General features: G+C 41.1%; 1 protein-coding gene across 8 annotated transcripts in view; it reads right to left on the minus strand.

The window, feature by feature from the left end:
* Positions 1-27,627, minus strand: part of CSNK1G2 (casein kinase 1 gamma 2) — a 108,913-nt gene that overhangs the window by 22,826 nt on the left and 58,460 nt on the right. For 7 of the 8 annotated variants that reach the window (XM_087922748.1, XM_026698969.2, XM_087922746.1 and 4 more), the window contains 6 exons: positions 26,076-26,629; positions 5,691-5,731; positions 4,488-4,557; positions 3,604-3,752; positions 2,496-2,730; positions 612-697 (listed from right to left, as the gene is read on the minus strand). In XM_087922748.1, coding sequence (XP_087778874.1) covers positions 612-697; positions 2,496-2,730; positions 3,604-3,752; positions 4,488-4,557; positions 5,691-5,731; positions 26,076-26,262 — 768 coding nt within the window. In that variant the 5' untranslated portion in view covers positions 26,263-26,629. The remainder of the gene's footprint in view (positions 1-611; positions 698-2,495; positions 2,731-3,603; positions 3,753-4,487; positions 4,558-5,690; positions 5,732-26,075; positions 26,630-27,627) is intronic. The other variant, XM_087922750.1, reaches the window with a different exon arrangement.

The following is a 27,627-nucleotide window of genomic DNA, read 5'->3' on the forward strand; positions in this document are numbered from 1 at the left end:
AGGTAGTCTTCAACTGGCAACTGGTCATTTAATGATCATTTGAAGAAGATCCACCTGAGAAAGAGGTTTACAATGCGGACTTGCAGGTCTGACCATCAACACCCACCCCCCTGCATGGTTATGTGAATGCATTTCAACATGACAATTTACTTCCAGTTTCCAGCAAAACTGTGCCCAGTTAATTATCGTGGTGTTCACTTAAACGAGTGGACCCACCTAACAAGCAAATCTTGGGCCAGTTCCACAACTACACCACAAGGAGAAAATAATCAAGGGAGTAGAGATCTAAGATCTTCAGCTCCTCCTTTACAAAGGGAATCATAAATTTGTCCCAAGTTCCTAGCTTACAAAATGCTACCCAAGTAAGATGGAAAATATACGGAAGAACTAGAATATAAATTGAGAGCAAACCCCACTCCCTACTAGCACTGATAATGTTACTTAGTTGGGTAATGAAATAATTGCAAGAAAGCAGCCAAGCACCAATGATCCATCATACTGAAGAATGCAATATTCAAAATCCATACATACTGAAGCAAAACGAAAAATATGCAAACACTTAAATTCGGTTCATTTAAATTTGCTTATTTTTCCATAGAGATAGGGCTCACCTTGAGGCCTTGCCATGGCAGACTTCCCCGGAGGAAGTACATGAACATGTGACCAAGTGCTTCCAGGTCATCTCTTCGGCTTTGTTCTACACAGAAATGACAAAAAAAAACTCTGAATGAATCCAGAGCATTCTTTCAATTACATTGCTTTAAAAAAACAACAACTTCTGAATGGGTCTGCATACTGCAAATCATTGCAAGATGGGAAATGATTTGATCGGTTTAGTGTACTATATGAACCCAGAATTTGTAAAACATGGTTCAGTGCTTGTTCTATGGCAGGGGCCTTCAGACTTGACAGCTTTAAGACTTGTGGACTTCAACTCCCAGAATTCCTCATCCAGTCATGTTAGCTCAGGAATTCTGGGAGTTGAAGTCCACAAGTTTCCAACTTGCCAAGTTTGAAGACCCTTTTTTTTAATGGGGTGAACCCCGTCATTTACGACTTACTCAACAAAGCACTGAATGGAGAACATGATGTAAACCCAGCTAAGATATCCAGTATAGCAGACCACATATGACTTGATTCTGTCTCACTCCCCTGTGCATAATAATCACCAGAATAAAGAAATAAAGTACAAACAATCATTGTATCTTTGTCATCTATGAAAGAATCCATCCAGATACCTGCTTCTGACAGTGGGTGATAAAACGATTCAGGGAACTCACCCACACACACCATTTCAAATAAGGTTTATTCAACAATTCAGCAAGTCTTTAGATGTACAATTCAGAGAGACTGCCTTGACCTCTGGGAGTTCCATGGCCATGACAGCAAATAGCCTAAGCTGTATTTACACAAGAGGCATATTATGGTTTATCTATATTTCTGCTTGCTGTGTGACCCTAGCTAACTATAAGTTATTCAATGAACCATGAATAAAGAACTTGATTTAGAATTTGATTTAGGATGTCAATGTTAGACCTCACTGCACAATTTGTGGAGTCCTGTAAAGTCTGTATTGCATCCAGCAGGGACTTTGCACCAGTCGTAAATATTTCTACTTATGCTGGGCAGAACACTTCAACCGTAACCACCACCCCGCTCTGTGATTTCCTTGAAACTGTTATTGGAGGTTCCCTCAAAGCAGGTGCAAAACTGCAGGGACAGTAGCAGCAACAGAGCAGTGAGAAACTGGCAAACGTATTCCAGTTCTCGTGCAAGTAAGGATTTTCCTCTAGTGCAGGGGTGTCAAACTTGATTTCATTGAGGGCCACATCAGGGTTGTTTTTGACCTCGGGGGCTGGGGTGGGCATGACCAGGGTGGGTGTGGCCAGCATGATGTCACTCGTGTTGGCGGGGTGCCTATGGTGGCCTGAGCGCTCTGCCAGTGAAAATGGGCTCCCGAGCTCTGTTTTAGGCTGCAGTGGCCTCCTGCAACCCTCTGCCAGTAAAAACGGAGCTCGGGAGGGCCCGGGCATAGTCCTCGCGAGCTCCATTTACGCTGGCAAGAGATCTTGCAGCCTGGTCCTTTGCTGTTTCCAAGACAGTCTGCGGAGCAGATTTAAGAACCCCGCAGGCCGGATTTGGCCCCAGGCCTTGAGTTTGACACCCCTGCTCTACTGCAAAGCCACTTTTTGCTACACAACAGTTCCTCAAAATTTTTTGCAATCAGTTTCACAGAGAAAACTATCTCCCAAAATATTACCCAGAAAACAGCAGGGCTGGTCCAGACTGTTCCCAAGAGTTCAAAGTGACTCAGAGAGACACACAAACACACACGCACACACAAACACACACACACACACACAGTGTGGGAAAACAGCTTTTTATTTTTTTATTAAAATCAGATTTAGGAGAACTCCCCTTCCCCCAGACACCCATTCCCCCATCCCCGCTCTCCCCCTTCCTGGAAACATGTCAAGAAGTGCCCCTTTCTTCACCTTTCCCCAGGTGAGTATTGATGCTCATGTACCGCGCCGTCCCCGTCAGACTCTTGTGCTCTCGGTAGGGGATATGTTTTTTGGTCTCTGGGTCAATGTACTCCTTGGCCAAGCCAAAGTCAATTATGTGGATGGTGTGTTGGCGCTTGCTTCCGGGCCTTCCCACCAGGAAGTTTTCTGGCTTTACATCTCTGTAGATCAAGCTTTTCGTGTGAACGTACTCCATCCGTGTAATCTGGGACGGAAGAGAAGGCAGGGAAGGGAAATGTCAAGGTTCCAAGTAATACACCCGTAGCAAACAGATATCCGAGGCAAGCAGGTTCCTCAAAGAACAAGTTTATTGGATATATCATATTGGCACAGACTGGTGAAAACTGACTCTGAAGGTTCTTGTGCTTTTCACCTAATTAAAACTAAAAGTTTTCCGTTTTCCCAAATAATCAGTCATACGGTCCAATCAAGGTGCTGTCCGGTTGCTTGGAAACATCACTCCTCCTCTCTTCAGCCACCTGTGGGAATGTCCTTGGTTCTCGGGAAACTATTTTGTTTTGGCTACAAAACCCCAGCTATCTGTATTCCCCACCTCCCTATCCCTCAGCACCATTGTGGCAACACTGAAGCCTCCAAGATGGCCTCAGTCAAGCCAGCTTCAGAGTTGAGAGAAAATTCTGATCAGACTATAGTAAAAGCTAGATCAAAACATCCCACATCCTACGTTCTTTTGCCTAGAACTTTTAATAGCCTGATAATGTTCGTTTGTTGGGAAGCCAACCCTCCAAAATTAGTACTCTGTAATTTTTTGAAATTACCCTTTTTGCAAGCTCAATAAGGAAACAAAGGCGCTCTGCAGGTTAAAGAGGAAATACGCTTCCACTGTGTTTTTGTGCTGATTGGCAGGAAAGGAGTTTTATATAGGGCACATAAATCAAGAAAGGTAATGAAGGAAGAATTGAGCAACCTGCTGCCTTGACAGCTGCTCCTTATCTCAGAGAATTCCAGGTTGCTGGAATGCGTTAATTGAGGGGGAGGTTTTGGATTGGACCTAAGTCTTGAGGGTTGCGTGAAGATAGTAGCAATGAGTGCAAATCTCTACAGAATGGATGCTCACCAGTTGGATGGCAATCATAAGAACGGTCTTGAGAGTGAATGTCCGGTCACACAAGTCAAAGAGGTCTTCTAGGCTTGGGCCCAGCAGCTCCAAGACCATGGCGTTGTACTTTCCACATGGCCCAAAATAGTAGACCTGAGGGATTCCTTCTGCAAAGGGTGGAAAAGAAAATGGTGTGGTTTCAGAAGGGTGGTTGGACAAATTGAATATGGCTCTACAGTTTATTTCTACACCGGGGGAGCAATCTTGGCAACTTTAAGTCTTGTGGGCTTCAACTCTCAGAACTCTGGGAATTGAAGTCGGCACAACTTAAAGTTGCCATGGTTTCGAAACACTGGGCTAGAAGAACATCTGCAGCACCCTGAATATAAGCATTCTGCAGGTCAACACAGATCCTATATAAAGTCCCAATAACTCTTCTCTAAACATGTGTCCAGCTTTTCCGTTGAATTGCACTTTAAACAAATGAAAATTTTTAAAAAATATTATTCACAATTCGTTAGTAGAGTCCACAGAAGTTTTAAAAACGCAACACACATCTTTAAACACCAGCAGCAGGATCAATACACAAATAAAAATTCATGGTTACTAAGGTGAGACTTTTATTAAACTATCAAAGCCTAAGGGAGAAAAAAAGTGCTTCAGAAGTTAGAATGATTAGGATAATGGGGATAGGAAAGAGGTTAATAATAACATCAGCCAGGCTTATTTAAGGAAGTGTGTTTCAAGTTTCTTATACTTTTAAAACAAAGCAACAATTCCCCTGAACTCAAAGGACAAGGAGACTGAAATAAACTTTAAAAAAAAACTTTTTCAGAAAACGAAACTAATTTAAAAAAAAACTTTTTTCTGGACAGTTCAACAAGTCAGTTGTTATTACTTACCTGAATTGCCAAGCTGTTTGTAGAATCGGTATTCCAAATGCAGCTGAGGAGCTCTGGATTTGATAGGTTCCTAGAAAAAAAAAGAAAAGTTACAAATCCTACAGCCTTACTTCTTCACGAAACAAGAGATAATTGCAAACAAACAGCAAACGTGAGGCAGTGATTGTGAATGGAGGGGAACTAAGGCCTACCTGACTGAATGGGACTTGCCTCTAAGTCAGTGATCACATTGGAGAGAACCAACTCATCAAGCCAACTCAGCATCGAAGATGGGTGGTTATTACAAGTCCACCCATCTCATTTAGTCTGAACCTCCCACTGTATAGCAACCACAACTCCCAGAATTCTTTCTAAGAAACCAAAAACAGCAATGCCAGCTAGCATTTGGGGATGTGGAACGAATGCGATCAGGAGGACTATATGAAAGAATAGGGGATAAATTGTTAAAAATGGCCGTGATAGCAAAACCAAACAACTAGCCAAGTTCTAACTCTTTCCAGTAATTACGGGGGGATAGACCAATATACCACCAATTTTAGAAGCACAGTCACATTAGTAAGCCCCAGCAAAAACAAGCTGGAGCCTTGTGGTATTTGAAAGGCCAACTGTTATGAGCCAAACGTTTGTGGGATTTTCATCAAACCAAATGGAGTGCAAGGCCCCTAAACCTTTTACTGCTGCTCTCACTAAGTGTCACTAGATGATTTCATTTCTTTTTGAAGTGTCACTGGATGATTTCATTTCTTTTTCAAAGGACAAGTTTGCATGCATCAATCAATATTATACACTAACTTAAATCAAAGTGATCATTATTGTATAAAGTGTCTCACTTTCTGGGGAGAAACTGTCCTTTCTCTAACAGATACACTGGAGATTGGCTGCTAATCCAAGCAGACAATGCTAAGCATGATAGAGATCAACATTGTGACTACATGAAAGGCAATGTAGATCCACAGCCCAATAGCAGGCCGCATGCCTGGCTTACAGAAGGATCTAGATCATCAGGGGTGTCCAACCTTGGCAACTTTAAGACTTGTGGACTTCAACTCCCAGAATTCCCATGCTGGTGGGGGATTCTGGGAGTTGGAAGTCTACATATCTTAAAATGGCCAAGGTTGAAAAACACCGATCTAGTTTATTAGGAGAGAAAAAAAAAGACCAGCCTCAAAACCTGACAACAATATGCACTAAAAATAAGCTTACCAACTTGATTGCTACATATTCATTTGTGTAGAGGTTCTTCCCTGTAAAGCAAAAAAAGGGAATTAAGACAAGGAAGGAAAGAAAAATAAACATTTACCATTTACGATCACCGCACTGGCCAATCACAGGAGAGTATTTTGTGCAGAAAATATACACATTTATGATTTCTAATTTAGGGGCGTACCGGTGGATTGAAAAAGACTGCATAAGTCATGAACACAAAATCTGTTCACTGAACGGACAATTCATTGACCACAAGATTTAAACAGACATCTCCTGCAACAAAACCAGAATGCAGTGAATGTCCTTCTTTGGTTGATACGAAGTAAAAATTTACAAAAGATTAAAAAAAACAATAGTGCTTTTCTTTTACAGGCAAAAATGTAGAAGTGGTTTGCCACTGTCTTTTTCAAATGTCCAGTCCAGCCTACAGCCAGACCTTGGGAGTTCCCTGCAGTGTCCCTTTCAACCTAGTCTGACCTTGTTTAGCTTCTAAAATCAGTAAAAATAACCCCCCGTTGCAAAATTCAATGAAAAAAATCTAACATAGATAAGAAGGGAGAGGTTTCTGTGTTTAAGATTCCAGAGCCAGGAAATATCAACTAAAGAAAATCACACATGGCTTTCAGAACTGATAACCCGACCATGATTCAGTTTATCAGCCATTTAAGTATCATCTCCCCTTTTCACCTCAAAAGGGAGGATTATATCCTTTATTTCCCCGATTCATGGTTAAAGGAGTAATGAATTTTTAAAAAAAAAATTGCAAAGAGGCATAGGACTTGCTTCATAGAGACTGTAGATCAGGCCAGTGTAATATGTGGCCTGCTGGCATTTCTTTTTTTAAAAAAAGTCAATTTAATTCAATATCTACACACTTTGCTGATGCCAGGAAGAATCAGCTGCCAGTCTCCTGGAAGATCTGCTGTGGAGTCTCACTGATGACGCCAGGTCCATCGCTGCTGCCAGTCTGCCAGCCACCAAACAACTAACTGGCACACCAGCTATTCCTTTGTGGCCCGCAATTATTTTTAATCTTATCAATGTAATCCTTTTTCTAAGCTGTGCAGGCCTGCTATAGACAGAAACAGACCATTTATGAATGCAGGCAGCTTAGATGAAGTCCATGTACACACAGCCATTGTCAAGCCTACCCAAACACATTTAGATAAACAATGCTCCCTACTATCTTGGTAGGGATTCCTCTCGTCATAAAGATTTTATTTCCTACTGGAATCCTATAACTCCCTATAACTTAGGCCCTTTATTCTGTAACTTACACTCAATGAGATATGGGTAATCCTCAATTTACGACCACAATTGAGCCCAAAATTTCTCTTATAAATCAAAAATTACCATTTTCCATGGTCACTCCCCATAAAAATTGCTGCCGGTTCCACTTTGTCTACTAAATCTTCCGTATTAGTTAGTATGAAATTATTGGTTAATATCTAATTCCACTGAGATTAAATTAGAAACCTCATTGCTGACTTTCTAAAAACTATTAAGAGCTGAGGCCAGGCCTCTGAGGAATGAATGGTCACCATTACGCTTCAGGTTTAGTAGTTGTTCGCATTTTAAATCCGCTTTCATTTTTACTCTGTTTTATATTGCAAAATGCCAGGATGGACGGATGGATGGATGGATATAGATATATACTGTTATACAGGTAGTCCTCAACTTGTGACCACAGTTGAAGCCAAAATTTCTGTTGCTAAGTAAGACAATTGTTAAGTGAGTTTTGCTCCATTTTACAATTTTTCTTAGTTTCCATAGTTGTTGTGAATCACTGCAATTGTTATGTTAGTAACACGGTTAAATGAATCTGGCTTCCCCATTAGACTGGCTTTGGTTATCAGAAGGTTGCGAAAGGTGATCACATGACCCCAGGATACTGCAACTGTCATAAATACGAGTCAGTTGCCAAGTATCTGAATTTTGATGATGTGACCATGGGGATTCTGCAACAGTTGTGTGGGAAAATGGTCATAAGTCACTTTTTTCAGTGCCTTTGTAACTTCGAACAATCACTAAACAAACTTTGTAAATTGAGAAGATAGATAGATAAAGATAGATATGTATGTGTTGTCTGTGTGTGTTCACAATACAACACGGTAAACAAACAGAACACCTATTTGACTTTTTCTTTTTTTTAATAAAGTTTTATTTGGGTTGTCACACATACAAAATACAAGTAAAACATCTTTTTTGAAAATAGCATGGTCCCGGGTTGAACTTCTTTATACAGACACAAAACTCAATTTCATGCTCCTTTTTGTATTCTATTCCATATCTTATACTATTCTACATTTTCTATATAGTTTTTCCCCTCTTTTAATTTTCTCAATTTTATTTTGATTATCGCATCTCAATTCAAATTATTATATTTATACTTTTGTCTGTTCTGTTTCAATTTCATATTATCTTTACTCATTAAACAAATTTTCTCCTGTAGTTACTAATTGGAGAATGATACCTTTATATCTTTTAATTACATCCATTCAACTCTTATTTAAACTTCAATATATACCTTAAGGTTATGACCTTCAATATAATACAGAATACATAACTTCCAATCGAATTCTGCTGGTACATTCTTATAATACCCCCTATATTCTTTAAAAAAAAAGATTATAAATATATGTAATTATAAACCCTCATTCCATTCTAAATCAGTTCTATCATTAATAATTATTAAAATCTTAACATCTTTAACACTTCTTTTCAATTAAATATCATACTTCCTTAAAGACACATATAATCTCCATAATTAATTTTTCCCTTATTTTTCTTCACGTTTTGTAAATCATTAAATATTCATTTGTTACATTTATTTATTGACCAGCATTCCACTGAATTATGATAGCTATTTTATGAAACATTTAAATCATACATTGTTTCATATTTTCTAAAATTATTTCTATTTCTAATATAACAATACTATCTTATGTACCTTTGCAGAATCCCCTTTTCCATTAAATTTTCACTCATTATCTCTAAATAGGCCCTGTTTCTCTATATTTTGTTTCTGTCCTTTATAACTTCTTTTCCTTTCTTTCTTCCCTCTCTTCTTCTCCCTCCCCTTTTTACCCCCTTGTCTCTCTACTTCTAATTCTCTCTTCTGCATTTCCCTCTTCTGTTGCTTTCTGATTTTATACTTATTTTTCACTCTATTTTGGGGGGAGTTGTTTTTCCCAATCTTAAATTTTCCATTCTCTTTCCCCCTTTCCTTTTTCCCCCCACCTAAGATTACTTGTTCATTAAAGATGGCTACTTCTTTGTCACAATCTTCCTATTCTGCAGGCATTTCTTGTTGTTTCTCATAATTCCAAATCTCCATTTCTAAAAACTGAAATACTAAGCCAAAAGAACCTCTCCCTTCTTGTGCATCTTCTTTGTACTTTTTAAGCTCCATTTTCAGTTCTTCTAAAAGTGGAGACATTTTAAACAGTTTTAAACAACCACCCGATCGATTTTTTTTTTAAACAAATTTTATTAATTTTTAAAGACATACAAACACACAAGACATAGAAACATAAAAGACCTCTTTTCTGAAGGTTGCTTAGTCCCGGGTTAAAACTCTTTGTACAGACACAAAATCAAATTCATATTCATTTTATATACCATTCCATATCTTAATAACATTTTCAATTTTCTATATAGCTTCTCCTCTCTTTTAAATTTTCTCAATTTTATTTTATTTGTTTATCTCATCTCAATTCGAATCATAATATTATTCTTTTTCTGTTCTACTTCCAGATATCCATTTATCTTTCTTCTTTAAAGACTTCTCCTGTACACTAATTGGAGTATGATGCCTTTATCTCTTTCCCCTACATTAATAATACTTAATATAGAATACATAGCTTACATTGGGATTCTGTTTGGTACCACCAAATTGATTTTAGTCATTCAAATACAATAACCAAAAATCCAGAAATCATCAAGTAATCCAAATAGTCCCAAATTATTTCTTCTTATTTCTTTTTCGACTTTCTCTTCCTGGGGTTTTTGTTGCGATATTTCAGTTAAAATGTATCCTTTGGAAGTCTTGTTGAGATTTTGCTGTAAGTTCTTTTTAATTCCAGGCAGTCTCCTCCCTTCCAGATCCTGCCTTTTTATTCTTTTTCTCTCCTTTCCTGTTTTCAAAAGCTTTTGATTATCCAGAAATTTTATCCCTTTGACTTTTTATTTTCAGCATTAAATGCCTATTAATGTCAAAGTGGATTTTTTCCCAATTTCTTGCTTAAGTCTCTTAGCTGTCAGTATAGGAAAAGGAGAAAAAAAACCCAAATCTTTTCCCTTTTCTCTCTCCTTCGCAGCTTAAAAATCTTCTTAGGGAACAATGTTATTGTTTTTTTTTAATAGTTTCAATTCCAGAATACCTTATTTGTTGCTTTTGCTGTTTGACCCGGTCAACCAAAACCTTCTCTTCTTATCTTCCTCCTACACATTCTTTTCCGGTCGAGTTCTTCTTTGTGGTGGCCATTTCTGACCACCACTACAACCGCCTTCGGCAAAGGGAGTAATGGTCAGCTGGGGAGGAGAGATGCAGCTCTCCTCAACTCTGTAGGCAGTCTCCCCCTTCTTCACCACCTCTATGGGGTGGCTTAGCCCCGAAACCAGCTGGCTCGGGGCGCTCCAGTGGCGAGCACGGATCGAAGGCTGGCAGAAACGAGGTTTCGGTCTGTCGCCGAAGAAGCTCAAATTGGAAGTTTTCAGAACACCTGACTTTTTCTTGTCTTCCTCTTTGGATGGGAAAGCTGTCTGCAAAACATCAGGGATTTTTTGAAAAATTCACAAGTGGCAGAACATATTTTGACTCTGTTGGCCTTTCAGGATTCCTTAAAATTGCTAACAGAGCCTGGCTATGTGGTTTGCTCTGCATTGTTAAGGAGTTGATTATTTTAACTGGTGTCTTGCATTGCTCCTTTCACTGGTTTGAATGCTTTTCTTCTTGTGCTTGGTTAGCCAGCTGGAGTTATTGGATTAAGGATGGGCTGCCATATACAATTTGCAAAATAAACAAATAAATGAGTCTCCCAGGGATGATTAATGCCCTCATCATTACTACTTCAATCGGTTGTGGGAAAATCAGCCACCTGTTTAGCCTGAATGGTTGATTGGCGGTAGTCACCAATCACAGCAGGTGGCAGAATCTAACCAACCTTGGCTGATTTTAGGGAAGCTAAGCAAGACTGGACCTTGTTGGTGTTATTAGACAGAGCGCACTTGAAAATCCCAGAGCTATACACTGGAAAGGCAAAAAGCAACCTGGATGGAAGCAACAGAAAGCCATTTCCAAATTGTTTCAAGTAAAATGTCAGAGATATAAAGAAATATAACCACTAGGAGTCAAGTCAAACTCAAGGCAGGTAGCTTCAGGTAGTCCTTGACTTATGACCACTATGGAGACCAGAATTTCTGTTACCAGACAAGTTGGTGGTTAAGTGAGTTGTGCCCAATTTTGCAACCTTATTTGCCATGGTTGTTAAGTGAATCATTGCCATTACATGAATCTGGGTTCCTCCATCTGGGAAGATCACAAAATGGCGAACACATGACCCTCGGACACTGAACTGTCCTAAATATAAGGCGATGCCCAAGTGTCAAATTTTGATCACGTGACTGTGGGGATGGAGTGATGGTTCTAAGCAGAAAGACCAGTTGTAACCACCGTTTTTTAAGTGTTAACTTTGAACAGTCACTAAATGAATTGTTTATGTTGAGGATTACCCGTACCATCAATATCTTATTTGTTCAACCCCCAGAGTCATTTGTTTGAGATGGGTGACTATAATTAATAAATAAACGGGGTGATTTTTTTTAAGTCTTACTTTCACATTTTAACCCATACAGTCACAAGAGCATGAAGTACAGGTAGTCCTTGACTTACAACTGTTCACTTAGTGACAGTTCAATAGCAATAGCACTCAGACTTATATACCACTTTACAATGCTTTACAGCCCTCTCTAAGTGGTGTAGAGAGTCGGCCTATTGCCCCCAACAATCTGGCTCCTCATTTTACCGACCTCGGAAGGATGGAAGGCTGGGTCAACCTTGAGCCTGGTGAGAATCGAACTCTTGGAACAAGCAGTGAGTTAGCCTGCAGTACTGCATTCTAACCACTGCACCACCAGGGCTCTCAAAGTTATGGCACTAAAAAGTGACTTATGTTGATTTTTCACACATGCGACTGTTGCAGAATCCTCATGGTCACCTGATCAAAATTCAGAAGCATGGCAATTGACTCATATTTATGACAATCAGTGTGTCCCGGCTTCATGTGATCCCCTTTTGCGACCTTCTGACAAGCAAAGACAATGGGGAAGCCAGATTCACTTAACAACCAGGTTACTAATTGAACAACTGCAGTGATTCATTTAAAACTGTGACAAGAAAGGTCATAAAATGGGGGAAAAGTCGCTTAACAAATGTCTCACTTAACAACAGAAATTTTGGGCTCAACTGTGGTCATAAAGGGAGGAGCACCTGTATTTGCTCCCCAGGACCTGTGTGCAGATGAGGGCAATTACCGAAAGAAATTCTACTTGCTCTTGCTTCTGTTCCTCTCAGGTAGTCTCCTCTTTCAACTTTCTTTCATCTAATTATGAGATTATCCCATCAGGTCTCAGTTGTAACCATTAAACCAATATTTGTCTTCCTGTTATAATAGTTCAATGTCACCTTATTTCTTTCCCATACTTGATCAGGTAGTTGACTTCCTGGTTTTTCCTTGAGGAGGTTAACAAGCCTCAGAACAATTATTATTTGATTTATTCCAGCAGGGCACAGATTTCTGTCTGAAGTTCTTAATCCTGGTTTGTCATTTCCTACTCACACCCTTAAAAGCATCCAATTGTGAGGCTCTTCAGCCAAAACTCATAATTCTTAAGCCTTTCTCCTGGCCTGCCTAAGTAGACCATCATCCTAGTAACACACACCATGTTCCCAGGAACTAAATCCCTGCTGTCAACACCATGTCCATGGCCAGCTACACTTTGGTGATATTTATATTTTATTTCCCGCTCAAGTCTTCATCTGTAAACTGGAAGGATGGATACAGATGAAGAAGAATCTTTTAAAAATATGTTGGAATGGTAAATTCATTTAAGAACACTTAACTAAAAAGCAGGCATTCAAGGCTTTCTTTTTTGAGAGCAACGGGGGGAGAGCTTGATGCCCTTCAGGATCTAATTCCTTTGTTGGCCACAGCAACATTGCACAATTTTCTCTTTAAATACTACATTTATAGAGAGTCCTGTTTAACCCTTAAATATTTGCTTTTACGTGGGTACTGACTGCAAACATGCAAACCGAAAACAAGTCCAGAGTGAAACCAGTATCACCTTAGCAGGCTTTGTTTAAAAAAGAAAACCCACCTCTGTATAAAATTCACTTTTGTTAGTTTGATTGAAGTCACACACAAAAAGTGTGAAACTTTCAAAATGCCATGAAATGTTGATCGAGCAAACAGACTAGAAAGGGAGGGGAATGGGAGAGGACAAGGAAGTGGGAATATGCAATATATACTTTCTGAATTAGAGCTTCCAGACATGCAAACAGGATACCATCAAAACATGCAGTTACCAAAAACTCTGGATATTTTTAACATTTCAGAGCCCCATTCTTTGTGTTGGTGTGGTGTCAGGGGTTTTCAATTCAATGTATAGAATGTGAAGAATGTGTGTGTGTGGTTTTTTTCATGCTCATAATGTACACTGAAGATGGTATTTAATTTCATTGTACGAGGTGCAATGACAATAAAGTAAACTAAAAAAGGCAAATTTGTTTTGAATTAATAGCAAAAAATCCTATGTTGAATTAATTCAATACATTTTCTAGGATTGCTTTCCCCCATGTGTCACATTAGGAGCTTTGATCTGAGCTCTGCAAAATACGTTTTTAGGGTGGACAAGGCAAATCGTACATAAAATACATATTACTTTATTTGCATCAGCCTTCATCAATCTGGTTTTTTAAAGAAAAACAGCTACTGTTCATTAGCTGCTCCCTTCTCCTCCTCCTGGCTAAAGGGGCCTTTGGACTGTAAATATTTCAATTATATTGCAACCTGTTGGTGGTCCCACACAAATTTTTAATGTTGTAACATGAATGCATTTAGTCATTGCTAAAAAGCTGTGAACCACCACCATCCATACCCACTTCCCAAAGTAATTTGTCCTTGCATTTCATTAGTGCAATGCATCATCCCAGCACCTGCCTCCTCACATCAGGCAGACTTTCACTCTGACCTTTGATTCTAAATTCTTGCAAGTATTTACTAGGAAGGAAGGAAGGAAGGGAGGAAGGGAGGGAGGGGGGAGGGAGGGAGGGACCCAGATTTGGGTGTCCTTGGGAGAGAAGCCTTTCCAATGTACTACTATACATACACACACACACACACATACATACATACGCACACACATATATATGTGTATGTATGTGTATATGTGTATACACAAATATGTACATATACACACATACATACATAGTACATACAAATATATACAAACACACACACAAACACATCTATATATATAAAAGCAAAATACTACTCATGCAGCATCACAAAATCTCCAGAACCGTAAAGCCTACAAACTTGACATTTGACACGTATGTTCCTCTAGGTGCTCACTAAGAAAGGATTTTTCGAAATGACCAACAGAACATTAGTATTTCAGTACATTATTATTAACATGCTCTGAAGGTGCACCAGTGTCTTCCCACCAGTGTGGCAACTGAGTGTGCAGAGTGAAATGAGGAGGGTCTGAGTTGCTCCTTCCCCATTACAGCCGTGTGACAAGTTCTGACATTTTGGAGTTGAGGTTTCCTGGAACGCTGACACTGTGGATCTAAGCCCACAAGGCTCCTTTCTTACTCGCTACAGAGAGTTACGATGTTAAGATGACCTGGGAAAAAACTATGCTAAAATGCTTACAGAAACAAAAAGCAGGTTTTCTCTGCCTCGGAAGAATGACAAAAAAGCTGAGGCTGGAGCCACCCTTATTTACTAATGTGAGGAAGGGAAGGGAACAGTCAGCCTTCCAAAATTGTGTTACTACAGCCTGTGTCAATAAAGCAGAGTTTATTTACATTCATTCAAATTATATGATTTATATGGCTGCCCATCTCACACAGTGACAAGGATTAAAAATCCAAAAATAAAATAAAATCAGGCATATAACTCTTTGTGCCCAAGGATTAAACCCACAAGGAGGAGGAGGAGGAGGAGGAGGAGGAGGAGGAGGAGAAGGAGAAGAAGAAGAAGAAAAAGAAGAAGAAGAAGAAGAAGAAGAAGAAGAAGAAGAAGAAGAAGAAGAAGAAGAAGAAGAAGAAGAAGAAGAAGAAGAAGAAGAAGAAGAAGAAGAAGAAGAAGGGCACAGCAATAATTAGCAAAGCTCATTTAATACCTGAGGAAACAGCCAGGTCTTAATACCTTACAAAAGGCAATCAAATCAATCAATCAGAATAGAACTGGAAGGGACCTTGGAGGTCTTCTAGTCCAACCCTCTGCTCAAGCAGGAGACCCTATACCATTTCAGACAAGTGGCTGTCCAGTCTTGTCTTAAAACCTGTGATGAAGCATCCACAACTTCTGGAGGCAAGCTGTTCCACTGATTGATTGTTCTCACTTAGGAAATTTCTCCTTCGTTCCAGGTTGCTTCTTTCCTTGATCCTACCTTAACCAAGTTGGGTCTGTCCAAATTTCATAGAGAAGACACAACTCTGGGGTCTAGCACAGGGGGGTCAAATTGGCAGCCCGCGGGCCGGATGCAACACGCGCAGACCATGGCCACCCCAGCTCCGCAAAGGCAAAAAAAAGAAAAAAGAAAAAGTGCCATGATACGTCGCAATACGTCACACGATGTGATTGATTGGACACCCATGGTCTAGCATGATGGTTTGAAAGGATCTGGAGCAGGGGTGGGATTCAACCGGTGTTACTACTATTACGTTTTGCATGTGCATGCACATCAGACACACATGCGTGCGCATGTAATATACCTTAAGCGGTGCCACTCAGACAGCTGATAAGCACTGCGCACAGGTGCACAGCGTTTGAAAAACCACTTTTTTTACTGCTTTCGCAACCTCAGCTGTGTCGTGCAAAGGAGCTGAGGTTGAAAAAGCAGGAAATAAAAGGACAGGTAAGAGCCTGGGCGGGCGGGTGGGACAAGCAGCAGCAGACACAGAACCGGTTCTGTCTCCGCTACTCTTCAGATCTACCAGTTCTATAGAGCCGGGCAGAACCGGAAGCATCCCACCCTTGATCTGGAGCAGGCTTCTTCTATTGCAGGTCATCCTCGACTTACAAACCGGTCACTTAGCAATCCTTAGAAGTTACAACGGACCCCGAAAAGGCTCCTTACGACCTGACTCGAACTTCCAACATCTACCTTGCCTGCAACCCATAGTCACATGACTGCATTTTGGGTGTTCTGTAATTGGCCAGCATTTATTTATTTTATTTGTTTTGTCAAGCATGCATTCGATAACAGATATTAAGTATAAACATGATTATTAATACAAGAAATTGATACAAATAAAAAGGAAACATTAGGACAGGGACGGTAGGCACCTTGGTGTGCTTATGCACGTCCCTTACAGGCCTCTTAGGAATGGGGTGAGGTCAACAATAGACAGTCTGAGGTTAAAGTTTTTGGGGTTTGGGGAAGAAACCACAGAGTCAGGTAGGTATTGACCGCTCTGTTGCTGAAGTCGTATTTCCTGCAACCGAGTTTGATGCAGTTAACCATGAGTTTGTATCTATTGTGTGCTTGTGTATTGTTGAGGTTGAAGCTGAAGTAGTCACTGCCAGGTAGGACATTATAATGGAAAATTTTATGTACTAAGCTTAGGTCAGACCGAACGTGGCGTAGTTCTAAGTTATCTAAGCCTAAAATTTCAAGTCTGGAGGCATAGAGTATTCTGTTATGAGCGGAGGAGTAGATTTATAACTGTTTGTAGTGTCCCACAGTCATGTGATTGCGATTTGGCATGTATTTGCCAGAAACCGGCCTTTACTTCATTTCTGACAAAAAGCACCCCATAGCAAACAATGGGTCGCTCAATGACCACAGTGTTCGCTTAATGGCAGCCGCAAAAAAAAAAAATCGCTCATAGTCAGGTAATGGCCTACTGTCATGGCTCACCATCAAAATGGCAGGCTCAATTACAGTCCTAAGTCAAGGACTACCTGTAGATCCGATGGGGTAAACAGAAAAAATGGGGAAAGGTGGCCTTACAAATAGCTTGGTCCTACTACATTGTGTAAGTTCAATTCTAACATAAGGAATCTGTTTTGGACTTGTCCTATCTCAAAGGGCTGGCAACAGTCATGAAAGTTTGTACTTTCGCTTCCTTCCCTCTTTTGTACATGTATAAATGATGTCACAAGCAAAAGATCCAGGCCTGGTATTGTGACATTACAATGTCCATGTTGTTAAGACTTCCTGGATCCAACTCCAGAATGAATCTTTATTTTTTGGCTATTATCATTAGAGCATCGCAGGGGGAACTTAGTTAAAGCAGATATGAAATCTAATGGCTGATAAAAATAAAAATAATTAACCACTGTTGGTAAGAAAGACAAAAATTCTTAACCGTGGATATGATAGTACAGGCAGTCCTTGAGTTACAACCACAATTGAGCTCAAATTTTTGTGTTGCTAAATGAGACATTTGTTAAATGAGTTTTGCCCCATTTTACGTCCTTGCCACAGTTGTTAAGTGAATCACTGCAGTTGTTAAGTGAGTAACACGACTGTTAAGTGAATCTGGCTTCCCCATTGACTATCCTTGTCAGGTTGCAAAGGGTGATCCGATGATCCCAGGACACAGCAACCATCATAAATATGAATCAGTTGTCAAGCATTTGAATTTTGATCACATGACCACGGGAATGCTACAATGGTCATAAGTGTGAAAAATGGTCATAAGTCACTTTTCTCCAGTGCCATTGTAACTTTGAACGGTCACTAAATGAACTGTTGTAAAACAAGGATACCTGTACCAGGAAAAAGCAGAAGAGAAAGAAGTGGGGAAAAAAAATCCCAAAATAAAACGGCCTGCAAATTGAAGTAGAACGACTGTGGTAAAAGAAAGCAAGGATTGTACCGGTATTAATAGGTGCCTTGAGTGCAAACCCAAAACAACTGGAGCACCACTAGAACGCTTTCACCATTGACAAAATCCCCATCAATTGCAAAAGGCAGCTTTACTTGGAATAGCTTACATCCCTTCAACACCATCAAATAATGACATCTGGCTATCCCTGGCTGTTGGGAAGGACTTGATAGGTGGATAAAAACATGCCAAATCCAGTCTAAACACCTGCCTAACTGTTAAGACCAACCATAATAATGAAAGCAGCAATAAAACCAGAGAACAGAAAGGTGAGGAAGCTCATAACTGGCTAGGAAGAAACAAGATTATTTTATATTTCACAAGTATAAAAAGGAAACATCAAAGTTTGTTGCTCAAGTTCAAATGCATTTCAAACTCTTCTTCATCAGAAGCAGTTAAAGGCAAACTATTGAAATTACTTTATGCATTATAAAATGCAAGGCTTTAGTATCACAAAACAGAGCAGGCCACTTGACAGTTTTACCTATATTTAATTTTAAAGAGGAACTTTCCATTCCCTGTCAATACCTTCCCCACCCCTCAGACCGAGGCCAAAGGATTAAATGGAAATTGCAGTGTGTCAGGCCCATAGATAATTTATTGCAGAAAATTACATTAAATGTTTGAACTCATTACCATTTTCTTCTAAGCACTTCCTTATTCATTTGACTTATGATCTTTAAACGTTCCTAAGTACAATAACCGTAACACATTCTCTGAAAATAATTCATTAATAACATTAATAAAACACAGATTGATCTACGGGGCTTGACCTTCAGTGTATCCTGTATACAGGTAGTCCTCGACTTACAACAGTTCATTTAGTGACCCTTCAAAGCTACAACAGCACTGAAAAAGGGATTTATGACCGTTTTTCAGAGTTACGACATTTGTGGCAGCCCCATGATCATGGGATCAAAATTCAGATGCTTGGCAACTGGTTCATATTTATGACCATAACAATGTCCTGGGATCACGTGATCCCCTTTTGGGACCTTCTGACATGCAAAGTCAATGGGGAAGGTAGATTCACTTAACAACTGGGTGACTAACCTGTCAACTGCCGTGATTCACTTAACAATTGAGGCAAGAAAGATTGTAAAATGGGGCAAAACTCACTTAACAACAGAAATTTTAGGCTCAATTGTGGACATTAAGTTGAGAACTACCCATATAGGGACAGAGTTAAATATATGCAAAGAAAAGATTCACATTACAAAGCCTTCTGAGGAAGACCCTGGGCAGGGCTGTTTAAGATTATAAGAAACTTTTGGGTTTTTTTTCCCCTTCTCATCATTATCTAGGTACCTTTAGTAAATTGTGTATTTGAAGCAATTTGCAGCAGAAAACTCTCAAACCATGGACAACACTCCAAAGCTTTCTTTTAAAAAATGTTTCCTCTAAGTCAGGGGTGTCAAACTTGTTTTCAGTTGAGGGCCGCATCAGGGTTATGTTTGACCTGGGGGGCGGGGTGCAGGGGGCATGGCCAGCTCAACATCATTCGTGTCGGGGATACCTATGGTGGCCCAAGCACTCTGCCAGCAAAAACAGCTCCTGAGCTCAGTTTCCAGCTGCGACAGTCTCCTGCAGCTCTGTCAGAGAAAATGGAGCTCGTGAGGGCCGCACACGGCCTTCCCAAGCTCTGCTTTCACCGGCAGAGGTGCCACAGGCTGCTCCTTCACTGTTTCCAGGATGGCCACCTCACGGACTGGATCCAGCCCCCAGGCCTTAAGTTTGACACCCCTGCTCTAAGTTATTAGAAACAAAATGCTAAGCTAGCATATAAACTGGGTTGGGAGAAATTAAGAATGCCCTGTCCTTGATTTATGACCATAATTGAGTCCAAAATTTCCATTCCTAAGCAACAGAACTGTTAAGGGTGCTTTGCCCTATTTTATAACCTTTCTCGGCACAGTTGTTAAGTGAATCACTGGAGTTGCTAAGTTAGTAATACAGTGAAGTGAATCTGGCTTCTCCATTGTCAGAAGGTCACAAAAATTGATCACATGACCTCAGATTCATTGCAACCGTCATAATACATGCCAGTTGCCAAGCATTTGAATTTTGAACACATAACCATGGGGATGCAGCAGTGGTAGTAAGGATGAAAAACAGGTGAACAATCTCTATTTTTCAGTGCCTGAAAACTTCGAATGGTGGGCCACTAAACAAATGATTGTACGTCGAGGACTACCTGTTGATTTTTTAATAAACCAGATTTTTCTCTATTTATGTAATTTATTTTGCCTAGGAAACTTGAACCTCTACCTTCTCCACCCAAATTTAGTCGTTCACTATGCAGTAGCCTCCTCTCCTTTTTAATTAGTTAAATGGGAATTAAATTGGCTACCTGACATAATGCCAAAGGTCTCTAGGAAGAAGAGGACCAGGGGAGACATGCTATTAGTCTTCCAATATTTGAAGGGCTGCCACAGAGGAGAAGGGGTCAAGCTATTTTCCAAGGCACCTGAAGGCCAGACAAGAAATAATGGATGGAAACTGAGCAAGGAGAGATTTAACCTGGAAATAAGGAGAAACTTTCTGACAGTAAGAACAATCAACCAATGGAACAGCTTGCCCTCGGAAGTTGTGGGAGCGCCATCACTTGAAACTTTCAAGAAGAGATTGGATTCCCATCTGTCAGAAGTGGTATAGGATCTCCTGCTTGGACAGGGGGTTGGACTAGATGATCTACAAGGTCCCTTCCAACTCTGATTATCTGTTATCTGGTGCTTAGATCTGGCCCACGGGGCCAACCTGGAAACAGCAAAAGACCGGCCCACAGACCTCCCGAGCTCCGTTTTAGCTGACAGAGGGTTGCAGGAGGCTGTTGCAGCCGAAAACAGAGTTCATGAGGGCCACGGGTGACCTTCCCAAGCTCCATTTTCACTGGCAGAGGGTTGCAGGAAGCCGTCGCAGCCAAAAATGGAGCTCGGGAGCCCATTTTCGCTGGCAGAGTGCTTGGGCCCCCGACACAAATGACGTCCAACTGGCCATGCCTGCCCTGGCCACGCCCACCTCAATCCTCCAAGGTTGAACACAACCCTGATGCAGCCCTCAATCAAATTGAGTTTGACACCCCTGCTGTAAAGGATTTTCAAAACTTCCTGTTACCAATAACCAAGAGACTGAATCTTTCCATATATTTCTATAATCGCCCTGAGTTCCACTGGTTAAACAGGTGAATGTATAAATTGGCATGCAAATACATAGAATAGAAGTTGCTCTAGGTATAGTTGCTGCAAAACGTATGCAACCTTGATTAGTTTATATGTATAAACATATAAAATTACATTTGTTTAGATTCAAACTCCAGAGAATTATGAATAACCGGGTGCCAAAATTTAGAAATCACTCCAGTTAATTCACTATTTCTTTTTTTTCTTTTTACAGTAAAGTTGTTAATAAACTGCAGAGATTTGAGTCATTAGGTTCAAAAATAGACAGAGGAAGATAACCTCCTGACCCTTCTAATCTCTCTATTTGGTTTTGCTGTTTGGTTTACGTTCAGCAACTATAGGTAGTCCTTGATTTACCATCATTTGTTTAGCCACCCGTTGGAAAGTATAACAGCACTGAAATCAATGACTTAGATTAACAGAGTTGGAAGGGACCTTGTAGGTCATCTAGTCCAACCCCCTGCCCAAGCAGGAGACCCTACACCATTTCTGACAAATGGCATTCCAATCTCTTCTTGAAAGTCTCAAGTGATGAAGCTCCCACAACTTCCGAAGGAAACTTCTGTTGCATGGGTTGATTGTTTTCACTATCAGAAAATCTATCCTTATTTCCAGGTTGAATCTCTCTCCTTGTTCAGTTTCCATCCATTATTCCTTGTTTGGCCTTTGGGTGCTTTGGAAAATAGCTTGACCCCCCCGCCCCCCGTGGCAGCCCCTTGTCGAGCTGGCCATACTCTCCCTGTCCTGCCAGCCCCCACAAGGTCAAACACAACCCTGATGCGGCCCTCAATGAAATTGAATTTGACACCCTCATATAGCAATTTCAACTGTGAGAAATATAGGTAGTCCTTGACTTACAACAGCGACCGTTCAGTTTTAACGGCACTGAAAGAAGTGACCTAGTTGATCTTCTTTCTCATTTATGACCACTGCAGCTTTCCCATGGTCACATGATCAAAAGTCAGACGCTTGGCAAACCGACTCACATTTACGATGGCTGCACTGTCCTGGGGGTCGCGTGATCAGGTTTTGTGACCTTCTGACCAGTAAAATCAATGGGTAAGCCAGATTCACTTAACAACCCTGTTGCTAACTTAACAACTTCAGCAAGTCACTTAACAACCGTGGCAAGGAAGGTCATAAAATGGGGGCAAAATTCACTTAACAAATGTCTCACTTAGCAATAGAAATTTTGGGCTCCATTGTAGCTGTAAGCCAGGGGTGTCAAACTCGCCCATGGGCCGCAACTGACCTGCGGGGTACTTAGATCTGGCCCTGGGGGCTGCTCTAGGAACAGCGGAGGACCTGGCCTGCAGTGCTGCACTGGTTTCTGCCAGTGAAAACGGAGCTTGGGAAGGCCGCATGGGGCCCTTTTCACTGGCAGAGCGCTCGGGCCACCACGGGCTCCCCAGACACAAGTGACGTCACATATCCAGCCGGGCCACACCCATCCTGGCCCCCTGAAGTCAACACAACCCTGATGGGGGCCCTCAATGAAATCAAATTTGACACCCTTGTCGTAAGCCAAGGACTACCTGTAGTGTTAAAAAAAAAGAAGTTACGTGGAACTGTTGAATTGAAGGCAAGATCCGGGAGAACAAAAAATATCTCTGCTGGAGGTATCAATACCCAGCCAGATTTGCTGAAATGACCAGCTGAAAATTTTAGCTAACCATGGAGCTGCTGTCCACAGGACAAATCTTATACAACAGGGATCTGCATGGGATAGCTGCCAGAAGAGAAATTTCTCTAATCTCTAAACACAAGAAGCCACAATCCAAAGTATGTGAAATAAAAATTTAATAACGCTGAAATATTTTAGAACAAGGCATTTGAAACTGATTAAAATAAAAATTAAACTCTTCAGCCGTAATCACACAAGAGGAGAAAAAAAAGGCTGAAGGCATCTTTGCCAATCATTAAATACGGGTTTGGGATCCATGTTAAAGCCAGTGACACTGAAGATACTGTACAGTGGAAGGGACAATTGATTCAACTAAATATCAACAAAACTTGGAAGTTTCTTCAAGAAACAGAAGTTGAAAAAAGTTGGATATTTCAGGAATCTATCTCCAAAACAAGCTTGAATCATTTATTTATATGAAAGAAAAACAAAAGTTTTGGAATGGCCTCTACTGTCCCGAAACCTGAACCTTATTAAAAACTCTGTGTGGATAAATAAAACATGCAGCATGTGCAAAGAAATCTAAGAATATTTCTAAGCTAAAGGAGTTCTATAAACAAGAAAGGGGAGAAAAATTCCAAAAAGAACAGATAGAATTTTAATTGGCTATAGGAACATTTGAAAGTTGTTATTTCTGACAAAGAATGTGTTACACAGCATAATCCAAGCTTCTATACCTAGTGTATTCATTATTTTCATTATGAAGCTGTTTACAATAGCACAAAGCTGTATTCAATTTTGCAGAAAGGTGTCATGTCTTGTATCATGCAGAGTTTGTGTCAGCTTCTGTTCCCTTGGAGATTAATGACAACATACAGTTTGACTGGTGTGCTATTAAAACCCTCTGGTGTGGATTTTAAGGCAGAAATCTTCTCCTTCTCAAGTACACAATCTTTACCACCATCTTGCAAAATGGGATTCCTTTTTAAGTTCTGAGTTTACACAGTTAATAATGGGATCTTATTTCTCTGTATCTGAAAAAAAAAACACATCAAAGTTTGCTATCCAGAGGAAGGCACAAAACAGCAGGTGGCTTGGAAAACGGCGTCAATTATCTATTGCGTCCCAGGTATTCTAATGTGCAAGTTATGAATGATTAGAAATTCTAATACACACAGTACTGTACGTATGGTTTGCAAACCATGGTCTGTGGTTCTACATTGTATGAGCATGGTGCAAACGTGTGGGGCTTTCTCACAAAGCTTTGAAGCCTTCCAAAGCCTCACGAGAAAGCCATACGTGATTTGAACAAGGCCGCGCATGGCTTTGGAAAGACCTGGTGCAGCCAGCATCTACCTTGCAAACTGTGAGGCTAAGCCAGGCCAGGCCAGCCTGCAGAAGAGGTAGAACACAGACTCATAGGGCTGGAAGGGACCTTAGAAGAGATCTTCTAAGAGCCATGGTGGCACAGTGGTTAGAATGCAGTTGTCAGGATTCCGAGGGATGCCCTAATGAAACCATGAGCCTCGAGCCAAGTTTCAAAAGAAATCCAGTTATTTATTAGGAGAAACATATCAGCACATACCCAAATGAAATCAGCTCTGCCTGACGTAATTTACGGCCCATCTATGACCCTGTTTCCCTCCTCCCCACAGGGTGTGTCATAAATCACATTCTCCAATGGAGCACTTTTGCAGGCTGTGGAGATTACACCTCTCCCTCCTGGTAACCTGGGATACAGCCTTGAAGAAGGTGTGCGTGGAATGTGCTTCTGATTGTGGCTGCCATTCTTCTCCATCAGTTTCCTTCCCCTCCTGCCTATGGCAACTTGGGAGCAGGCAGGAATGCTTTACAAGTTGACAGCAGTATTGCAGGCTAATTCTGCCGACTGCCATTAGTTCGATTCTCACTGGCTCCAGGTTGACTCAGCCTTCATTCCACTCAGGTCAGTAAAATGAGGAGCAAGATTGTTGGGACAAGATGATGACTTTGTAAACCACTTAAAGAGGGCTGTAAAGACCTATGAAGCAGTATACAAATTTAAGTGGTGTTACTATTGCTATTCCAATCCAATCCCCTGCCCAAGAGGCAGGTCCTTGTCTTACCAAGGGCTTAGATTGGGAGTCCTTGCCTAAAACAGGTGGGATTCAGTTAATGGTGGCTTCCAGGATTGTCATTGCTAAGCAGTGCAGTCATGCCACATTGTACTTTACAGCTATATCGCTTTGCAACAGAAATTATGGTCTTGATAACCACTATAACTTGAGAAATACCAGTCGTTTATTCGTATTTGGGGAAAGGCACTTTGCAAAGCTATCAAAAAAGATCACATAGGAAGAGAATTATTTTGCTCTGGAAGAAAGCATCTTATTTCTGGCAAGACATTTTTCAAGAAGCAAAGATTGTATGTAATATTTGGATTTGAATTAAAGCAGCACTTTTCAATACCTTCGCAGCTTTTAAGATGTGTTGCTGGAGAATTCTGGGAGTTGGTCCATGCTTTATATCAGGGGTCCTCAAACTTTTTAAACAGGGGCCAATTCACGGTCCCTCGGACTGTTGGGGAGCTGGACAGGCTGGGTGGGCCTGGCTAGGTGGTCATGTGACTGGGTGGGCCTAGCCAGTTTTTAACAGTCCATGAAAACAATACGCACAAATTAAATGGTGAGGGCCGGCAGGTGGGCAGGGCAGCCTCGTGGTCTTGTGCGGCCCAGATTAATGGCTTCAGCGGGGCCATATGGGGCCCACGGGCTGTAGTTTGAGGACTGTAGTTTGAGGTCTCCAAGAATTCTTCTTGACATCTTTTACTGCATGACTCTTGCTGGCTGCCATGCAAATGGGGGGAGGGATAATTGGGTCTTGTGGGGGGAAAAATTGCTAGAGGTCGAAGTTGCGTGCACTGTAAAAGATGGGACACTTTCCTGCTTTCTGTGCAACTGCAGCCACTTATCTTTTCCAGGCCAAGGTCAACCATCTTGGCATACCAGATGTGTGAGACGCCATCTGAAGACGTAACCCACATGACATTATACCAGAGGTGGTATTCAGCACGTTCTGACCAGTTCTGGAGAACCGGTTAGCAGAAAGTTTGAGTAGTTCGGAGAACAGGCAAACACCACCTCTGACTAGAGATTTTACAGTCTCCTTCCCCTGCCAGGCCCACCAAGCCACGCCCACAGAACCAGTAATAAAAAGAACTGAACCCCACCACTGCATTATACACACCTCAGATTGGATGTCCAGTTTGAACTGTTGGGGGAAGGGACTTGGGATAACTTTCAATATGTAATTTCCACGCCTATTTGCCTCAGATCTTCCTTTCCTTTCGTTGCTACCACTTCAAACCCAGCAAAAGTACTTTTCTCTATTTTAATGGAGTCTAAGGCTTTCTTTCTTGGATTTTGAATGGAGGCACAGCTGACAGACCCCTTGCTTTATATATAAAGACTTACCTAGCCGAAGTTCCCCAAAGTTGCCGCATCCAATCTTCTTCCCAACGCGAAAATTCGGCCCCACCATTAAGACTCCGGAGTTGGTCCCTGCTGTCCGGCTCCCATGAGTGCTTCGGCTTCCACCCGTTTTAGACATTCTTCTACTCTCCTCGTTTTCCCCTTTCCCTCCTCTCTTATCAAAATCCATAAGTTTGTGATACCCTGGCCTCTCCACGGTTACACCACTGCCATACAAATCCCAACACGGCCAAAACTTGAGGAGTGGCTGGGAGGGGGGGGGGTCGGGGGAGGGGAAGGGGAAGGGGAGAAAAGACGGAGGAGGAATTAAAAAAGCAGCGCTCTTCTTGGTTAATAAACCATCGCGGATGCCGGAGATGTAGGAGGGGAGGGTGTGAGAGGAGACGTCTCCACCCACATGTGCTGGGCTAGTGGAACGGCTGTCCTCTGGCCTGGTCCGCCAGGACTCCAGTCAGCAGCACCTCCTGTCGGATGCTCCTTGGTGAAGACGACATGGCGCAAAAGCAAACTTTCCAGGGCGATTCTTCGTTTCCAAGCTGTGGGGAAAGTGGAGAGGAAGAAAACGTGGTCAGGTTATTGCACGTGGCAAACCCGCTCCGCCTCCCTTTTAAAAAAAAGCAAAGGGGGCGGGGAGAGTAAATAAACATTCGGGTTAGAAACTCTTTCAGGAAACGGATGGTTGTTGTTTTTTTTAAGGAAAAAAAAATCTGTAAGATTGCAGAATGTTGTGGAATTTGGATGCTCTCACCCCTGAAATCTCAGCAAAATCATAAAACTGCGGCCATGTCATGGGGGGCGGGGGGGAATTCTCTGGAGAAGGCAATTATGTTTGGAAGAGTTAGTGGTAAAAGGAAACCAGGCCATCAAATATGGTGGCTGGACACCATCAAAGATGACACCAGCCAGAGAATAGAAAATAGAATAGAAAACCTCAAAGAAGCAGTGTAAGATTGAAAGATGTGGAGAATCCTGGCCCATAGAATTGCCAAGAGTTGGACACGACTATCAGATCTAGAGATTGCTACTGTTGGTAGAAAATAATTAGTTTAAGTAAAACAGGACACTGCCAAATTAACTGGACATTCTGTTGTTCTTTAAAGTAATTACTTATTTAGCTTCTCCTGATCACCATCATCATCATCACCCTGAAATCTCACAAAACTGAACACTGTCACCTGAAATCTCACAATTTTGTGCGATAATACTGAAATCTCATAAGAAATCAGAGTTTTTAAATACTTTTTTTTAAAAAAAAATTCCACAAACATTATTAAAGTATGTAACAGTTTGGTGTAATGGTGAAGGTCTAGAAACCAGGTGATGGTGAATTCTAGACCTGCCTTAGGTGTGAAAAACCAGCTGGGTGACTCTCTGGGACAGACGCTTTCTCTCTCAGACCTCTCTCTTTACAAGGTGGGAAAATAGGAGGAAGGAGGAATATTAGGTATGTTTGCCACCTTGAATTACTTGAAAAAAATAAATAAAGATAGAATAAAAATCTACTAAATAAATCAATAAAGTGTGGCAGGTACCC

The sequence above is a fragment of the Pseudonaja textilis genome, chromosome 1 (genome assembly GCF_049901715.1).
Source record: "Pseudonaja textilis isolate UNSWEBS1 chromosome 1, rPseTex1.2, whole genome shotgun sequence".
NCBI lineage: Eukaryota > Metazoa > Chordata > Lepidosauria > Squamata > Elapidae > Pseudonaja > Pseudonaja textilis.